The sequence below is a fragment of the Bubalus kerabau genome, chromosome 4 (genome assembly GCF_029407905.1).
Source record: "Bubalus kerabau isolate K-KA32 ecotype Philippines breed swamp buffalo chromosome 4, PCC_UOA_SB_1v2, whole genome shotgun sequence".
In the NCBI taxonomy this organism is placed as follows: domain Eukaryota; kingdom Metazoa; phylum Chordata; class Mammalia; order Artiodactyla; family Bovidae; genus Bubalus; species Bubalus kerabau.
Window position 1 is genome coordinate 161,735,246 of NC_073627.1, and position 18,904 is coordinate 161,754,149.

General features: G+C 49.3%; 1 protein-coding gene across 1 annotated transcript in view; it reads left to right on the forward strand.

The window, feature by feature from the left end:
- LOC129651023 (liprin-alpha-1-like) overlaps positions 1 to 14,300 on the forward strand; it is a 29,953-nt gene extending 15,653 nt beyond the window's left edge. The window contains 8 exon segments of the mRNA XM_055579753.1: positions 2,129 to 2,158; positions 4,040 to 4,191; positions 5,042 to 5,235; positions 9,484 to 9,502; positions 13,819 to 13,856; positions 13,859 to 13,899; positions 14,011 to 14,047; positions 14,050 to 14,300. Coding sequence (XP_055435728.1) covers positions 2,129 to 2,158; positions 4,040 to 4,191; positions 5,042 to 5,235; positions 9,484 to 9,502; positions 13,819 to 13,856; positions 13,859 to 13,899; positions 14,011 to 14,047; positions 14,050 to 14,300 — 762 coding nt within the window.
- The last annotated feature ends 4,604 nt before the right edge of the window (positions 14,301 to 18,904 follow it).

An 18,904-nucleotide genomic window follows, 5' to 3' on the forward strand; every position in this document is an offset into this window, starting at 1 on the left:
TTTTTAAAACTGCCTAGGCTTTCATCGGGCTTCCCTAGTGGCTCAGACAGTAAAGCATCTGTCTGCAATGCAGGAGACCCGGGTATGATCCCTGGGTTGGGAAGATCCCCTGGAGAAGGAAATGGCAGCCCACTCCAGTATCCTTGCCTGGAAAATCCCATGGACCGCAGAGCCTGGTAGGCCACTGTCCATGGGGTCGCCAAGAGTCGGACACAACTGAGCGAGATCATTCCATAATCGCACAGCGACAAATTAGTCTTGATATTTGGACCACCAGCTTAGCACGTCATCATGAACTCAGCCAGAGCCTGCCTCTGTAACGTTGGGCCTGGCCTGTGCTGGGACAACAGCAGCTGCAGGGAAGTTGCTGTTCTCAGGGAGCAGACTGCTTCGTGAGAGTAACCGTAGGCAGCTCTCACGGAGTGTGGAAACCGGGCAGCACATTTCCCACTGGGGATGCCTGGCTGCAGGGTGCAGGGCGTGCGGCGGGAACCAAACCAGGAATCTAAACTGGTCTGCTTGCTGATGGGCCTGGCCGTGCGCTCAGGCCAGCTCTGCGTGTGAAACCAGGTTAAAAGCCCGGTGCCCCAGGGCCCCAGGGAAGAGGTCAGGCTTCTTCACTCTTCCGAGTCTGAAAACGGGATGACGACCTAGGGCTTTTGGTGACAGAGTGTGTGGCTCTGAAGCACGTGTCCCAGCTTTCTTCCCTGCTTGCTTAGGTTTTGTGCATTGCTGTTTACCCATGAAATCAGGTTCACAACACTCTGCTTTGTCACTGCACTTGTATTGTCCCTTTTTTGGTGTTCCACCCACTTCATGTTAGCTGCATTGTTAGTCAGCATATCATTAAATTAAGTGTGAATCATTGTAGCGGTATGTGAAGTGGTAACTAGTCCATTGTGTGGTCTTTGGAGACACTGTTTTTCTAATTTGCATCATTGGCTAATTAGTTGATATTTAAAATTCTTTGACGATTTCTCTGTGGTTTCATGCTTGATTTCCTTCCGAGTATTTGTAAAAGAACAGTTGTGTATATTTTGTCCTGTTGTTGGAGTTCTCTGACGGTGCGTCTGCTTTCATCATTGGTTTTGATTTCCTGGCTCATCCTGTTGTCTGCTTAGTGGTTGTCAATTCAGAGCGCAGCTTCCCACCACTGCCCCCCCTCGCCCCCGAGGCTGTAGTTCACCCATCCATCTCCCCTTCCCCGTCCTCCCACCTGTTCAGGTCATAGCAGTGCTGTGGGTGCACTTAGTCGGGTTTGTGCTTTGTCTTCATGTCTCATTAAATGGTGTTTTTCCCCCAGAGCAGTAAGTTTGAATTAGCCTATCACTATGCAGTTACAAGCATAATGTAGATGGATCCTCAACTACATATCATGTGTAATTCATAAATGAGATTATCCTTACCTATAGAAATGATCTTCTTAAGTGTAGAATTAATGGACTTTTGACACAATATCCTTTCTATGTTGGTGCTTGTATTTAAGACTATAAATCTCATCAGCTTTTGCACAGTTAATGTCTCTACTAGACTCTTTAAAAAACTATCTTCTATGGTGAATAAAATGTAAAGACTGCACCTGCTATTATGCTAGCTTCCATTCTTACATATTTTCACAGGGCACCTGCTTTAATCAATTTATTTTGAGAAATTTTAAATCAAATTCTAGGTAAGCATTTTACATTAATATCCAATAGGTGGTTAGATTTGTTCAGTGTTAAAATAGGTATTATGGTAACTTCCTCATCAGTTAAATCACTATTTTAAAGTATAACATCTTTTTTATTAAGAGAAACTAACGTATAGAGAAGTTTGGCTGAGAAGAGACAACTGTTAAGGCCCTTTATTGTAGAGAATGCTGTGCTTTAATAAATCATGATGTTGTAATAGAATTGTATCCTCCTGAGTAATAATTTATAGTGTTTAGTAAATCTTGAATAGCTTATTTAATTTCTGTGGTCAAAAAAAATGTTCTGTTTCCAGTTACACGTTCTCTAAATCGTCATCTCACTTCTATGTTTGCCATCATTTTTGCTATACTGTGTTTGTCTATGCTGATTCTTGAAGTTTTAGTTTCAAAGTCACAATAAATCTGGTTTCTCTTCCTTTCTTTGCATGCATCTATCAGCCTAGTGATTTAAGGAAGCATTGTTGAAAGGTAAACTATTTAGTAATTTAGCATGCCTTTGTTTCTCTGTGAAGTGTTAGAGAGTCCTTATCATTTTACGTGAATGAACACTGTGTGGTTATGTACTGGTGAAGAATTGACATTTTAATGGAAGTAATGAAACTCACCCACCACTTAAAATATGTTGATGGTTCTGTTGGAAATAGGTCATTCGTTGGGACCATTGTAACAGTTTGCCTATATCCCACTTGTTTGCCTTCTAATCATCTCATGCTTATTTATAGTAGATATAGTATTATTTATTACTTTTAAAATTTTCTTTACTTATTTTTTTGGCCATGCTGCACAGCTTATGGGATCTTAGTTCCCCAACCAGGGATCAGACTGGTGTCCCGACAGTGAAAATGCCAAGTCCTAATGTCTGGACTACCATGGAATCTCCGCTTAGAGTTTTTTAAAAACAAATGACTGACTCAGAGCCATAGATGTTAGATTTGGAGGAAGCCAATTTAATGATGGTGGGTAGCAGTGTGCAGGTGACTCTGTGCGCCAGGCACCGTGTCAAATGCTTTCCGAGTCTGTCATGTAATCCCGCAGACACCCAGGTGAGGTCCAGGCTGCTGTTATCCCCATTCAGCAGACATGGACACTGAGGCTTCGAGAGGCCGGGCACCGTGCCCAGGCTCGCACACCCAGTAGCAACTGTATAAGTGAGACCTGTCTGGACCCCGAAGGGGTTAATCTGTTCCCCACACTGTTGCCACCACTGTCTTTCCTGTCTTCAGACCCAGGACCAGCGGAAAAGCTGGGAGTCCAGGCGAGATCATTTTTTTTAATTAGTTTATTTTTTAATTGAAGGGTAATTGCTTTACAGAACTTTGTTCTTTTCTGTCAAACCTCAACATGAACCATCCATAGGTACAGATACATCCCTTCCCTTTTGAACCTCCCTCCCATCTCCCTCCCCATCCCACCCCTCTAGGTTGAAACCAATCAGTTCTTAGTGAAGACCTAGGACGGAGGAGCCTGGTAGGCTGCAGTCCATGGGGTCGCTACGAGCCGGACACGACTGAGCGATTTCACTTTCACTTTTCACTTTCATGCATTGCAGAAGGAAATGGCAACCCACTCCAGTGTTCTTGCCTGGAGAATCCCAGGGACGGGGGAGCCTGGTGGGCTGCCGTCTATGGGGTCACACAGAGTCGGACACGACTGAAGTGACTTAGCAGCAGCAGTTTACTTTATGTAAACCACAGTGAGCGAACTACACTCAAACTGCAAGTACTTCAGTGTGTAGCCCCCAGTCTGTATGTTACTGAGAAATACAAGCCAGACACATGGTGCTCGCATGGAGGGGTTAGGTACCTTTTCTGTACTTCACTTGCTGTCATGGGTTCAGTAACCTGCATCATCACTAAACATGATCTTGGGTGGTGGTACAAGCTGTTTCCTTTTCTCCTTCAAACAGAAAGGTCTGGACGGCTTTGCTGAGAGGTTTCTTGCTCTTGCTAGTAGTGCTCCTGAGCAGCATCTGGCGATGAACACAGTCCTTTCATCAGGGCAGTTCATGCCATGCAGGGTTCACAGTGCTGGCGTGGCTCCGCTGTCCTGCCTGTCGGGGCCATCGGGTCGCTGGATGCAAAGGAGGGCGGAGCCTGGCTGCAGGGAGGCTCCTGGCCAGGATCTCTGCACTCAGTAGGGTGCTCTCGCTGCCCCATGGCCCTGCTTCTCTTGAACAAGACAGTCCTTTAAGATGGCATTAAGCTAGAACAACACATTTTTTTGTACTTGGCGGATAGCATCGCTAATATGTTTTCAAATAAGTTTCTGGTTATAATGTAAAGCCTGTGTGATTGCCTTTTTTGACACAGTCTATCGTTAGCCAGTTTTACACTTACCTCACTCCCTCAGCTGCCACCTATACCAGAAGAGGTACAAGATGACAAGACCACCATCAAATGTGAAGCCTCGACCCCCGCCTTGCTGCGGTTCCTTCGGCTAGACCGGCTGGACAGGGGGTCACAGCACAGAGCCAGCTACGAGGACATCAGGGACGCCCGCAAGTAAGGGGCCTGTGCGCCTCGTCGTTAGTCTCAGGAGCCCTGCGCCTCTTGTCTTCAAAGAGTTGCAAGGATGATTGTAAAGGAATCCCACTGGATTCGGTGCCTGTGTTTAGTGGTGAACTTCAGGTGCCGGGGTAGAAGAGTTCAGTGACCTCAGTGATTTTAAAAAACATCCGTCTCTATGTGTTGACTCCTGTGGGAGATTTCTTCCTGCTCTTGCTAGAGGTCTGCCCAGTCTGGGACGCGTTCCTGATGGTTATGGCTCCGTGCCTCTCGGATTTGTTCTTGAGGGTCCCTCCCTTTTTCTCAGGGGTCTCCTCTCAGGAGACTGTCTGTCACCTCCTGTGACTGACCCTGTCCTCATTCAGACCCCCACCTGCTGAGCTCCCGTCGTGAGCCAGGCAGCACTCGATGGAGGGCACATGCGATCACCTGACCTGCAGCCCTGCGCACGGTGACCGTCACTCTCCTGCCACGGCCGGGGATGGTCACTCTGTGAGAGGCGGGGGGAACTGCCCAGAGCAGGGGAGCTCGCCTTCTCTGGGAGGGTCGTCACCTGCCAAGCAGCGACCCTGAGGGAGGGTTGGAGGGCCCTCTGCACCAGCTCGTCTGGAGTGAAGCCCTCCTCAGGGGAGAGCTCCAGGCAGAGAATCTCAGCTTCCCAGGGCCGTTGTTTGTGGCCGGAAGCCTGCATTGCTCGTGTGGAGTGTGGCTGGTGAAGCAGACTCCACTGTCTGCTGTGAGGTTGAGGCACGGGTGTTGCTGGGTGGCCAGTTCTATCAGTAGGTCTTGTGGAGGGGTGTGTGTTTGCACAAGGGCACCGGTTAAAGGTTGTTTTCTCTCCCCAAAGCTCGACAGGCTCTCAAGACAGCCCCGGGGGCAACCCCAGCAGCAGCCAGGACTCACTGCAGAAAGCCCCAAAGAAGAAGGGCATCAAGTCCTCCATCGGTCGTTTGTTTGGCAAGAAGGAGAAGGGCCGGCCTGGACACCCCGGCAAGGAGGCGCTAGGACCAGGTGGGTGCCTCACCGTTCAGAGGGAGGAGGGTCTGCATGCGTGTCTCTTCTGTGTCTCCCCCACTGTCCCCACGAGGCTCCTGTCACTCACCCTGGGTGTCCTCCTGGGAGGAGCAGAGGAGGCGTCTGTCTTCTTTAGGGTCCGAGATGATTGGATCAGTTGATGAATGGATGTGTGGATGGATGGAAGAATTAAGAGTTAAAGGATGGATGGATTAGTGAGTGGACGGATGGATGAACAGATGGCTAGCCAGATGGGTGGATGAACAGAGCACGGAATGAATATTGCAGATGTTTATACTGCAGTGCTAGAAACATACTCTACGAAATGGATTGAGTAGGAGCTGGGCAATGAGTGTTTCCTGCAGAACAGTGACAAGTGTTTGGAAACGGCCTAAGGGCTCATCAGTGAGGGGTGAGGTAAAATCTGTGGACACCCCACAAGGAACAGCACCCTCTTCTTCCTGCCACTTTCCCCATCCCCAGGAGCTCATCATGGGTTCTGCCCATGCCCCCTACTCCATCCCACAGCCACACAGGTCCTCCTGGCGTCTCCTCATCACACAGTGTTATCAGGCCCCCATCTCACTCGGCTTCATCTCCTGAAGGACAGGGTATGTTCCTGCCTCTTCAGCCAGAGATTTGTTGAGTGTCTTGTTTGTGCTGGGTGTGGGATGTATAGGGGTAAGTAAAACAGATATGGTCTGGAGCACAGTTAAGTGAGAAGAGAGAAAAAGCAGATTATTAAATGCTATCCTTATTATTAATAAATATAACGCTGAGATGGATGGTGCATTGATTATATACCAGATGCTGTGTGTGCCCCTTACCAAACAGGTGCTGCCACCTCCCTATTTACAGAGGAGGAGACAGTGATGGTCATGCGGTTAGGGAGTGGTGAGGGCAGGTTCACACCCATGCAGTGTGACCATGCACTTTGCCGAGCCCCAGCCACCTCTCTGGTGGATGCAACAGGAATGAGATGGTTCTATGGCATCACTGATTCGATGGACATGAGTTTGAGCAAACTCCAGGAGATAGTAAATTACAGAAAAGCCTGGAGTGCTGCAGTCCACGGAGTGGCAGAGTCGGACACAACTGAGCGACTGAACTAAAACCTGAGTGTGTGCTGAACTGCTTCAGTTGTGTCTGACTCTCTGTGACCCCAGGGACTGTAGCCCACTAGCTCCTCTGTCTATGGGATTCTCCAGGCAAGAAGACGAGTGGGTTGCCATGCCCTCCTCCAGGGGAATCAAACCCCATCTCTTGTTATCTCTTGCAGTGGCAGGCAGGATCTTTACCACTAGAACCACCTGGAAAGCCCCAGTGAACGCTGACAACTAGGAAATGCAGAAAATAAGGGCTGCTCCTAAGTTAGAAGAGCAGCAAGCACAGATTGTAAAGAGGAAAACACACGATGACCGACAACAGTGCTGACAGAAACAAGCAGGGATGCGTTCACCCACATCAAGAAAATGCGCCCTTCGGAAGAGGAGCCCTTGGAGGGACAGTTGGAACCGGAATGGAACCGGAATGAAAACCGAGGCCATGGTCAGCAGAGCCCACTCACACGGCCCGAGTGAGCTTTCTGCGTCCCCAGAGCTGCTGGTGGTAACATCTGGGCGCTGAGGCCGGGCAACGTCCCCGAGTGAGCTAAGGCATCCCTGCTCTCCTTCCAGTGCTGCTGCGGGGCCCTCTGTGGGCGGCCACCCTCATCCCCTGCTCTGCCACCCGCTGGGGCCCGACTGTTCCCCTGGGATCCTTTCAGCCCTTGAGCTTGTGTGTTCCCAGCCCTCTGCCACACCAGACCGGGACTCAACTCAGGACTTGGGCTTGAGATATCGAGGAGACCGTGAATCTGGAAGGACACAGCCCTGGGGCCCTCGAGTGACCACGTGAGAGAGCTGGAGAGCAAAGCCCCCTCGGGGAGGAAGCAGAGCTTTGAAACGTGCCCACACCCACCGCTGCTTCCGGCACAAGTGCCTCTTCTTTGCCTCTCCTTGGCCTGAAACAGGCCCCAGCTGCTACTGTTGTTCCGCAGGTGATTCCTAAAGATGCACCTCCTGCAAGAGCTATCGTCCTGCTGCTCTGGGGCTGCCTAAGTGTGCTCAGGAGTGTCAGACAAGTGGGGCTGCCACGCCTGATGCTGGGGAAGGGCCTGATGCTGGGGGAGTGCCTGATGCTGGACTAGGGCCTGATATTGGGGGAGGGCCTGATGCGGGACTAGGGTCTGATGCTGGGGGAAGGTCTGATGCTGGACTAGGGCCTGATGCTGGAGGAGGGCCTGATGCTGGACTAAGGCCTGATGCTGGGGGAGGTCCTGATCCTGGACTAGGGCCTGATGCTGGGGGCAAACGTCTGATGCTGGCGGGAGGTGTGATGATGGTGGGCAGCCTGCTCCCAGATGTACACAGAGTTGTGATTATAAATATGAGAAATGTTTTTTTCATACTTTCCTGACCACCTTGCTATGTTCTTTTTTTCTGAAGCATAATTGCTGTGCAATATCGATTTGATTTCTGCCATACATCAACATGAATTAGCCATAGGTGTACATATATCCCCTCCCTCTTGAATCTCCCTCCCACCTCCCTTTGCTACATTCTTGTTTCTATGGATATATGAATAATAAAGACTGTTGACTAAAATAACATAAAAAGCTCCCACACACAAGCATGCACACGCACACTCCCTAGTGCATCATTCAGGTCCGCGTCAGGGTTGCCCTCGGCCAGCCCGCCCTGGGATCCACGGTGAGCCTTGACACCTGCACTTTGTTCCCACCCTCGGCCCGCTGCCCACGCCTCAGCAGCAGAGGGGCCCTGTCCCCACAGATGCTGAAGTGATGAAGCCTCTTGTCTCCGGAGCCAAGGGTACGAACACCTAGTCGGTCGTCCTTTGGGGACACCTATACTTCCACCTTCTAGCCTTTCCATTGTATCCATCCGTTTCTCTTAACAGAATGTACGTGTGATGACACGGGCTCCCATTACCAGCTCTGGTCTGTTCTCATTGAGAGTACAGCTTACCCTCGGCACTCTCTATTGGCAGCGGGAAATTTTGCTCCAGTACTTTATTGAAGCAGTGAGTGCAGTGAAGTCGCTCAGTCGTGTCCGACTCTTTGCCACCCCGTGGACTGTAGCCCGCCAGGCTCCTCTGTCCATGGGATTCTCCAGACAAGAATGCTGGAGTGGGTTGCCATTTCCTTCTTTAGGGGATCTTCCCAACCCAGGGATCGAACACGGGTCTCCGGCATTGCAGGCAGACGCTTCATCCTCTGAGCCACCAGGGAAGCTCTGACTTTATTGAAAGAAAGCAATAAATAATACTGTGATAAAAATAGTTCAAATGTAGACTGGACATACTTTGTCACATATTCAGGAAGATCACAAAAGATTAATAGAAAAACAGAATGGTAACAATGAATTGTACAAGGAAATTAAAGGCAGAACCCACATGTAGAGAGACATGCTGTCTCTGTCTACCGAGATATCAGCTGCATAAGGCAGCATCATCTGAACGCATCTCTTACTAGCTTCTTTAATGTGCTGCCGAAAAAGTAAAAGTTACCTTTGCTACTTAAACTATCCAAAATGGCTATGTCATCAAAATCTAAAAATGTACCCCTAGGTCCATTCTTTAAACATGTTTACAAACAGATGTAAAAAGATGATTTACGTAAGAAAAATAAGGCCTTTGTCAGAGCTGCACTCTGCTGTCTGTCTGTCTGGGATGTGGCGCCCTCAGTGTTCAGCTCGATGGCTCCGCAGCGGGTGCAGGGCACCGCGGTTGGTCCTCGAAGAGTCTCACTGGAGGCGAGGGATCCAGGTCCACAGAGACTAGGTTACAGGAGAGATTTTCATAGTCTTCTTCTAGTCATCCTTTCAGCCCAAATTTCATTAGAAGCTCACATTTAACACCCAGTACTTTTAAATCGCTTCACACTGCAGACAAAAAGCATGTCTTCCTAGAAAAAAAAGTACAGTTTAAGTCAGTCGTTAAAATACAACAATTGGTTGAAATTAAGTTCGCTCATTTCAGAGTGATTGTTGGACAGCTTGGTTACATTCTGGAAGGATAATTTTACAATCGCAGTAAAACCCCTTCTCTCATGGTTTAACATTTAAAAATTAAACAAGAATAATTACAATAAATGCATCATTTACAAAAGCCCTATATTTGTTCATAGGATTTATACAGACAAGCATTACAGTACATTCATTTGAAAGACTAAAATCAGGTATCAGAACATGAACTGATCTGAAAGGAGATTCATAGCCCGGATATACAAGAAAAAGTAAGTATATAAATGAAGTCATAAGTTTACATAAATATAAGAAACATTAAATTTTAAAATATTTTCTCTGTGGTATTCATGAATTTTTCACTAATTAAAAACTCTGTAATAAAATATCTTAGGGTCCATATAACAAGTATTCACAGATTAAAGATTGCATTGAGTTCAAAATGTAGTCTTTGTCGTATTCTGGACGCTGTATAATCGCCTGCAGAATTAGTGCAGGTAAACTGGAAACAAACAGACGAGTCAGTCCAGGGACGGCGGCTGGTGCCGGAGCCCCTGCCCCTTCAGACACCCCACCCCCACCCCATTCTGGGCTTCAGCTGCTTTGAGAATCCAGAGAAACACGAAGGACCAAGCAGATCAAGGAGAGAACTCTGTGGCTGACTTTATTCTGACATATAGCTAAAAGCCGCTGGTAAAAAAACTTAAAACTCAATCCAGCTTTCCAGCTGAGCCGTGAACAGGACAGAGCAGACAGCCTCGTGCTCTCAGAGCGGCTGGAGCAGGGCTGGGCTCCCGGGCTGGACCCACCAGAGGACCACCCAGAGCAGCACCTGCAAGGGACGGTGGCCCCTCAGCGGCAGCCGACCCCCAAGTGCTGGTGCACTTCAGTGTTAAACACTGGCCTCCGGACGGAGAGGCCCAGGGCAGGGCAGCCTCGTGAACCCTGATGCTCTGGGCCCTGTTCCCTCTGAGAACGTGCACGCAGGGCGTGGCCAGCAGCACTGCCGCTGTGGGAGGGACACCCGTGTGCATGGACGCGAGGGAGACTCGGGCCGTGCTCTGACTACTCCGGCGGCAGCCAGGTGCCAAGGTCATGTTCTCTGCTGCTGAGGGCTCTCCCGGGCTGACCTCCGGAGACCCGCCGACCCTCCAGTCCTAGGGTGTCGCCTCCATGCCCTTGCGGGACCAGGCCAGCCTGTACTCACCCCGAAACTCAGCAGGAGTAAGTCCTGACTGTAGCAGAATCCAGCCTCTGCGTTCCCGCCACGCTTCCTGGTCCCAAGAGTGCGGGAGGAAGCGTGCAAACACAGACTGCGGGTAATCGTGGAACGTCACATGGGGCACAAGGACACTCACACTCACACCCGCAGCAGCGCCCACTCCTACTGAGGGTCTGGGGAAACTTTTAGAGGGTGGATGAGGCGGAGAGAGTGAGCCTGGGGGCTGTCACGTGGGGGTCCCTGCCACCTGGGGGGGCGGGGTGGTCACACTAGAGCAGCACCGGCACATTCGATGACAGAAACGCCGTCATGGGGACAGCTACTCCACGTGACCAGCTAGCTGCCAGTCTCTCCTGAGACCTCCAGATTCACAGAGCTCCAGATTCACATATTCGACACAGTCTATTGTTACCCAGTTTTACACTTACCTCATTCCCTCAGCTGCCAGCTTTACGGGAAGAGGTACGAGATGACAAGACCACCATCAAATGTGAAACCTCGACCCCCACCTCTCTGCGGTCCCTTCGGCTGGACCGGCTGCAGACGGGGTGCTGTGCACGGCCAGCCACGGGGACCTGAGGGACGCCCGCAAGTAAGGAGCCTGTGCGCCTCGTCGTCAGTTTCAGGAGCCCTGTGCCTCTTGAAAGTGATGGTAGGATAATTTTAAAGGAATCCCAGTGGATTTGGTGCCTGTGTCTAGGGGTGTGTGTGTGCGTGTGTGTGTTTTCTGGTAGGCAGGTTTCTCTGGATCTGGTGTTAAGGTGGATGTCTAACTCTGTGTGTGTGTGCGCACATGCACAAGTGGGTTGTTCTTTGCTCTGTTGCTACACGTGGCAAACTCTAGGAGGTTCTGGTGGCTTCATAGGGAACAATTCAAAGTACGAAGATTTTCTGACCACAGAGGATAATCTTAGTTCTGTCAGTCAACCAGAGACAACATTGACTCAGGGAAAATGCCTTATCTATAAAACGTGAAAAAATGTTTTAGTATTCCAGAAAAAAAATCACTTGAATATAGTTTAACATTTTTGGCATTATAGATGTGAGAATCAGTTTGTTTCTCAAAACTATTTTCTTTCTATTAAGCCCAATTTGTCTCAAAGTTATTCTTTTAATTGCTAAATGTACACAGCCAACGCATCCACTTTCAGAGCATTTTTGAGGGTTGGTGAATCTCAGATTTTCACGTTGTGTGGAAACTCGCAGGGAGAGCACTGCGGGCTCACCAGGTGCTGGACACGCTCCGTGAGGAAGGGAGGCCGAGGCCGCGGGACCGTCCGCATCCCTGTTGGTCATCGCAGTGTCCCGGGCGTGCGGGGACTCCCCTCAGGCATCACGTACCTCCTGCTCCAAATGCTGTCTTTCCTCTTCCCCTTGGTGGACACTGTCACGCGCCAGCTCCAGGGGAAGCCGAGTCAGCAGGTGTGCTGAGCTGTGTGTGTCCTGAAGCCTCCCCGTGGGGCTCGTCCCCAGCTCCAGGCTCTGAGCTGAGCAGCGCTGCAGGAGTGGGGCATGGTGTTGGTGAAGGGGAGCCCAGCGAACCCTCGTAGGAGGTGCTGGGCTGTGTGGACGGTCAGTCTCTGAAAACAAGGCCACACCTGTTGTCTGGGTGGTGCCACGTGTGTAGCATTTGATGGGAAGAAGCTCACACAGCCATCTTGTTAGGAAAGACAGCTTGACCGTGGTGCTCATGTCCTGCTTTAAAGTGCCCGTTGTCATCCACAGATGGTGTGGCTTTCTCTCGGGCGTGTCTGTTCCCCATAGAATTCACGGTATTTCCGAATGTCTTTCTCCTGTGACTCTAACTTTAAGGCAAGGAAGCATGCCACGTCAGTTGACTGCTAAGCAAGTGTTTTAACGAATTGTACTTGGGGTCTCAAATTTGACCCTCGAGGGGGCAGAGGAGGTCTGAGCTAAGTAGCCCCGCAGGGTGGCCCGAGCAGGGTCACCACAGCGTTCCACAGAGCAGGTAGCCCCCCAGGCTCGTCTCTGAAGCTGTCTCTGTAAAGCTAGGTTTCAGCTGAGAGTGAGCCGGTGACAGCAGAGTGATGCAATATCCTATAGCCGAGGAAGGAAATAAACCCCAGCAGAAGCCAAGCGAGTCTTCCATTTGCTTCTGGATGGTGGTTGTGGTTGGGACGCAAACTCCAGGCACGTGATACATGCCTTGTTCCCCTGGGATATGGGAATTTAAAAAGTTTGCCTTTTTAAAAAACTCTCCCTGAGCTATTAAGGGGCTTCCCTGGTAGCTCAGACGGTAAAGCATCTGCCTTCACCGATGTGGCAAACCTGGGCTTGATCCCTGGGAGATCCAAGATCCCCTGGAGAAGGAAATGGTAACTAACCCACTCTAGTACTCTTGCCTGGAAAATTCCATGGGTGGAGGAGCCTGCTAGGCTACAGTCCATGGGGTTGCAAAAAGTTGGGCAGGACTGAGTGAATTCACTTTCACTTTCACTTCTTGAGCTATTAAGATACCTGTTGTGTTTTCTGGTATAATTATTCCTAGAAAACAGAATATTTACTATTCTAGGAAACTTAAGGTTGACTTAAAGGAACAGTTACTTGAAATTTGATGTGAACCATTTCGAGCTTTAACCACACATAGACTTCACAATCTTAAGTAAAGTCTAATGCCATTTGAGTGTATTGAAAAGCCACTGTGTATCTTTAGGGAATTCCCTAGCAGTCCAATAGCTAGGACTCTGCACTTCCACTGCATGGGGCCTGGGGTTTGATCCCTGGTTGGAGAACTAGGGTCCCACAAGCCACACAGGGGCCTAGTCAAAAAAGAATGACCAGTATCTTAATTTAGCACATAGCTAATTAGCTGAACAGCAGTGTAGGATAGAAACAGCCCCCATCCACCCCTCTCCTTGCTTGCTGTGTTAGAGTGTTCTGTGTTGAAAGTCTGCGCTGCTCTTTGTGTGTCTGGTGTGAAATGCTGTGCATCCCTGAAGCTCTCTCAGGGACAGGTTCCTCTGCTCAGACCCTGGTGTGGTTTCTTCTTCTATGTATCTGTCCTCCCTGTTTAGAAAGGGAAGAGTGGATGTTTTTCCTTGACTACCCTCCTCCCTTGGATGTGCAGACTTCTGAATCCTTTAAGGTTGGCAATAACTCTTTCATCGGGAAGGATGTGATTCTATAAGGAATTGCGGGGACTCATTCAGCATTTCATGACTCAGGGTTCTTTGTAATATGTCTGAACTTTCATTAAGTAGATGGCTTAGAAGATTAAAGGAAAATGATGAGATGCATACTATTTCACTTTTGCAAATTTATAAAGAGAATAAATACTTAGGTTAACTTGTTTTATACCCGTGTGTAGTAGTGATTCTTGAATTTTGAATGTTTCGTTACTTGTAGGCATGAGTTGCTGGAGGAAGCCTGGAGACAAGGCGTGCCTTCTCACAGTGGGACGGGCCAACTGTTGTGGTCTGGCTGGAGGTGTGTATGCGCCCCCCCACCCCCACCCGCACCCGCACCCCCGTCCTGGGCCCCGTGTGTCAGTCCCTCCACGGCCATGCATAACCTCTTGCCTCCTGTCTCCAGTCCCAGTTCTGAGTCGGGATGCCAGCCTGGTACGTGGCTGCTTGCGAGCCAACGTGAAGAGCGGCATCATCGTGCCTCCCCTTTTGGACACGGAGATCCAGCGTGAGATCGGCATCAGCAACCCGCTGCACCTGCTGAAGCTGCGCCTGGCGATCCAGGAGATCATGTCCCTGACCGGCCCCTCCGCCCCTCCCACGTCCAGAACGGTGCACCTCCCTCCTTCCGTAGGGAGAGTTCGCGCCCCGTTTGTGTCGCTTCCGGGGTTCTCTATACAGATGTCCACTGTTCCAGCTTAAATAAGGTTCTAGCATTCAAAACCATGACAGCTTTTCATTTGCGGCAGTTGTGTTGTTAAAAGATAGATGATTGAATACTTCAGACAGATCATCTTTGTAACAGATGGGCTGCAGCGGCAGTGTAATAGAGAAACGGGAGCTTTTGAAAACATGAAAAAGGGACTTCTGCAAACGTGAAAATTGTAAAAAAAAAAAAAAAAAAAAAAGGAAGTTTTTGAAAATGTATTAAAAGAAATGTAAATATAAATGTCAAGAAAGTGGAAGAGAAAAGGCTTAGCCCCCAGGCTGCATTGTTTTTCCCTCATTTGACTTGTCAGGCCTGTCCTCTTCAGCAGATTCCTTTTCAGGAGCTGTAGACCCTGGGCTCTCAGGGTTTAAGAGTCCGTACATCCGCCAGGTCACACCAAGTCGTATCATGCTCATCCAAGTTTCCTCCACATGGGAAGACCTTGAAAGTCCTGTAAGAGGGTCCTCCTAGTTGGAAAAATGAAAACGAATCTGGTGGAAACGTGGATTGTTGCCAGGAGATCAGGGCCGGCCAGCTCCTCATTTCTCGAGTGCAGACTCAGGACACAGCTCAGTCCCCACACTTGGTGTGTCCATTCTGGAGAGGAACCCTGGTGAGGAGACGTGACCTCCCAGAGGTACCTGCCCTGAGGAGCAGGTGGAGCCTGACTCAGGCTCACGGTTATTTTACACAAAAAGCGTGAAGGCTTTCTCGTCCGTTTGTCTTCCTTGTTTCTAAGTGTCAGCGTGAGGGTGGTCAATCACCCCGCGCTGATGCGCTTGTTCCTAGCGTGTCTGCTCTGCTCTCTGTGCCCGAGGGTTCACCAGAGCCACCTTTTTAGAAATGAAGGTGCTGAGGGTTCCCCGGAGGTTTTATTAAAGTATCTCAGTAAAGGGAGCTTCTTATGAGTTGAGTTTAACAGGTGGTGAACTCAAGCAGCACCCCTGTGAGGATGGGGTTGGGGGTGGGGCATGCGAAGAATCCTGATGAGCTCCTGGGGATGGGGAAGGTGGCAGGAAGGAGGGGGAGGGCTGTTCCTTGTGGGGTATCCACAGATTGTACCTCCCCGCTCACTGATGAGCACTTAGGCCGTTTCCAAACACTTGTCACTGTTCTGGGGAAAACAATTATTGCCCAGCTCCTACTCAATTTTGTAGAGTATGTTTCTAGAATTGGAGTGTAAACATCTCCTTTATTCATTCCATCCTCCGTTCATCCACCCTTCCAGCCAGCCAGCCATCTGTTCATCTATCCATCCACTCACTAATCCATCCATCCATCCACTCAGTAATTCATCCATCCATCCATCCACCCATCCATGCATCCACCTGTCCATCCAGTCAGCCAGTCATCTGTCCAGCCATCTATCTACTCACTAATCCATTCATCCACTCCTCCATCCATCTTCCATCTGTCTATCAATCCATCCATCTATCCAACCACCCATCCATCCATCCACCCATCAACTCATTAATCCATCCAATCATCTGTTCATTTATCCATTTATCTGTTCATTTATCCATCCATCCATCTATACAAACTTCCTCCCTCCCTCCCCCAATCCTTTCCTTCCATCCTTCGTTCCTCAGTAGAACTTGACGTTTTTGTGCATATTGGTATTTTATTCCTCTTAAGTTTAATCATAGAGTATTTCTATTTCTCCCAGCACCTTGCTTTTTTGGATTGCATCCTTTCTCCGCTGCAGTTTCCAGCAGGTACACTGATTCTTTTGCCAACAATAACTCTGGAGAGTTGTTAGCATCTGACTCCCTGACAGAGCTGTTCTATTATCACCATGTTTCAGCTGATACTTTTGAGTTTTTCAGGTAGGCCATCATATCATCTTCAATCAGTGGCTATTTTATTTCCCTCTTTCAGCAGCTACAATTATTATTGACTTTTCTTGTCTGATAGCACATTCTAGAACTTTCAGAGCATTGATAATTTGCAGAGGTGATCACAACATCCTTGACTTGTCCCTGACTTTAATGAGACCACTAGTAACGCATCACTATTCAGTGCGATTTTGGCCCTTGGCTTGAAATAGATCTTTCTAACTCTGTTTCAAAGCTGTCTTTTTTGCTTTTAAAGAGTTTTTAGCAGGAAGATGTTCAGTTCTATCCAGTGAAGTGGGAGACAGAGGATGAGATGGTCAGGTTGCATCACAGACTCAATGGACATGAGTTTGAGCAAACTCCAGGAGATAGTGAAGGACAGGGAAGCCTGGGGTGCTGCAGTTCATGGGGTTGCAAAGAGTAAGACACGACTTAGCAACAGAACAACAATAACAACAGCGGGAAGATGTTGCGTTCTATCCAATCTCTTCTTCAGCTTCAAGTCAAGAAGACCACACATGGAGGGGATTGTAGGAGGCCATGATTCTCCTGCCCTGGCCTGTAACTGCCCCCTTTGCCACATTACTTCGCAACATTTCCTGTAAAGAGGCATGGCATATTTCTACAGCTTCTGGGCTGGCCTTGTGACTTGGCTTGGCCAACAGAAAGAGGCAAAGTGACAAGCTTCCAGGGCCTTGAGAGCATTGCTCTCTGGCCACTTCCCTGTGAACTAGCCCAGGCCAGCCTGCTGGAGGACAAGACTCCCATCATTATCCCTGCCAACAGCCAGCTTGTCCATCATGAACCATGGCTACCCTTGAGCAGCCAACCTCAGCTAACCCACCAGCCGACTGTGGACGCAGGAGTGTCCCCACTGGAGATCGACCACACATCAGGCCCCCATCAGCCCCCCGACCCACAGCCTGATGAGAGAGAATGTGTGGCTGTTTGCAGCCACTAAGTTCTGGGTGGTTCACTGTGCAACAGTAGATAACCCACAATGGCTGTTCTCTTTGGGCCTGTTGAACATGAACTGTTATTTACGGTTGTGTCCTGGAAATCATAGAATGAGCCTGTACGTGTGATTGGGCCCAATTTTTTGACATCCTGCCGAGTTGCCCAAAACTCAGAAATGTGACCAGGCACTCTTTATCAGAATTGGCTGAGACTTTATCAAATCGAAGGCTCCATTTGTCTTATTGCTTCAAAAAATGATGCTACTGGGATTTCCCTGATGCTCCAGTGGCTAAGACCCCATGCTCCCAATGCAAAGGGCCTGGGATTGATCCCTGCTCAGGGAATTAGATCCCACATGCCACGACTAAAGATCCCACGTGCTGCAACTAAAAGATCCAGCGCGATGCAGCTAAGACCCAGCGTGGCCAAATAAGTAACTATTTAAAAACTGGTGCTAAGACCCAGCATGGCCAAATTAGTAAATATTTAAAAACTGGTGCTGGAGCCAACTTGTGGGAGAGGATGTGGTATGCTCCCTGGGTTGCCCAGGATGCTGGGTTCCAGGTGTGCGATGCTTAGAGGAGAATGAGTGTGATCTCCAGAGTGAGGACACGGTGGCCGACACCCAGAGGTCTTAGGCCCTGTAGACACAGCCAGCTGAGGCCACTTTCTGACTGGGGAGGAGGGAGGGGGGCTAGCGACAGTTGGTACCGTCCCGTAGTCCGTCACAAAGTCTAAGCCGAAAGAAGCTCCCAGAATACTGCTGTCCCTGGGGTTTTGCTGAGGTGGTTTTAAATTATGTCCTCAAGTTTTGGGGTGTTCCTCTGCTCAGAAGGGAACCCAATCTCCCTCCCCTTAAGTATGGACTGAGCTTAGTGACTCGCTTCTAATGAATAGAATAAGGTAGAAATGACAGCATGTAACTACTGAAAAGAGGGCCATCAGAGGCATTTCAGACTCTTCCTCACTCTCTCTTGGACTTCCTGCCTTGGGCGAAGCCAGCCGCCATGTTGTGAGGACGCTCAAGCAGCCTGAGGAGAGGTCCGTGTGGGGAGGAGCTGAGGCTCGGCCAACAGCCCTGTGAGTGTGCCATCTTGCAGGCTGATCTTCCAGCCCCAGAACGACCTTCAGAAACCTGCAGCCCTCCATGACATCTTGACGATAACCTCATGAGGGACTCCCAAGCCAGAATCGCACAGCTAAGCCATTTCTGAATTTCTGACCCCACCGAAAGAACCTGAGATAATCAATACACGTTATTTTAAGCCACTAGGATCTGAGGTTGTTTGTTACACAGTGCAAGCTAACTAATATACTTCTTATGGTGGCTCTGGGTGGTCAGTTCATCCATGTCAACTTGTTCTCTTTCATGGACTCAAGGTTCTGGCACAGTTTTCTCTGCTCTAAGATCCCACTAGCATAGACCTCTTAGTTTACTGGATACCCTACTTAAAACATATGCCAACTCTTTGCTTGATAAAGAGTGAGTTTTGGTGTCTGAGACTGGTGTTGTACCTGAGAAGCAGGTCTCTGACCAAGGCTCTTTTATGACCTCTGCAAGAGAAGACCCCGGAAGCTGCCTGACATCTGTCCTAACCGCCCTGCCGTTGGTCTCTCACCCTTGTGTAGGGTTTGGCAGCAAGCTCAACACAGGATACCCCGTGTAGACAGAAGTCATGTTATGGATAATTCCATGGTGGGATTACATGGTTGGTGAGAATGCGGAGGTAGATTGAAGCAGGGGTGGGTTCCAGCACTGCCCTCTCCTGATGTCTTCAAACCATCTTGTGGGAGCTTCACACATG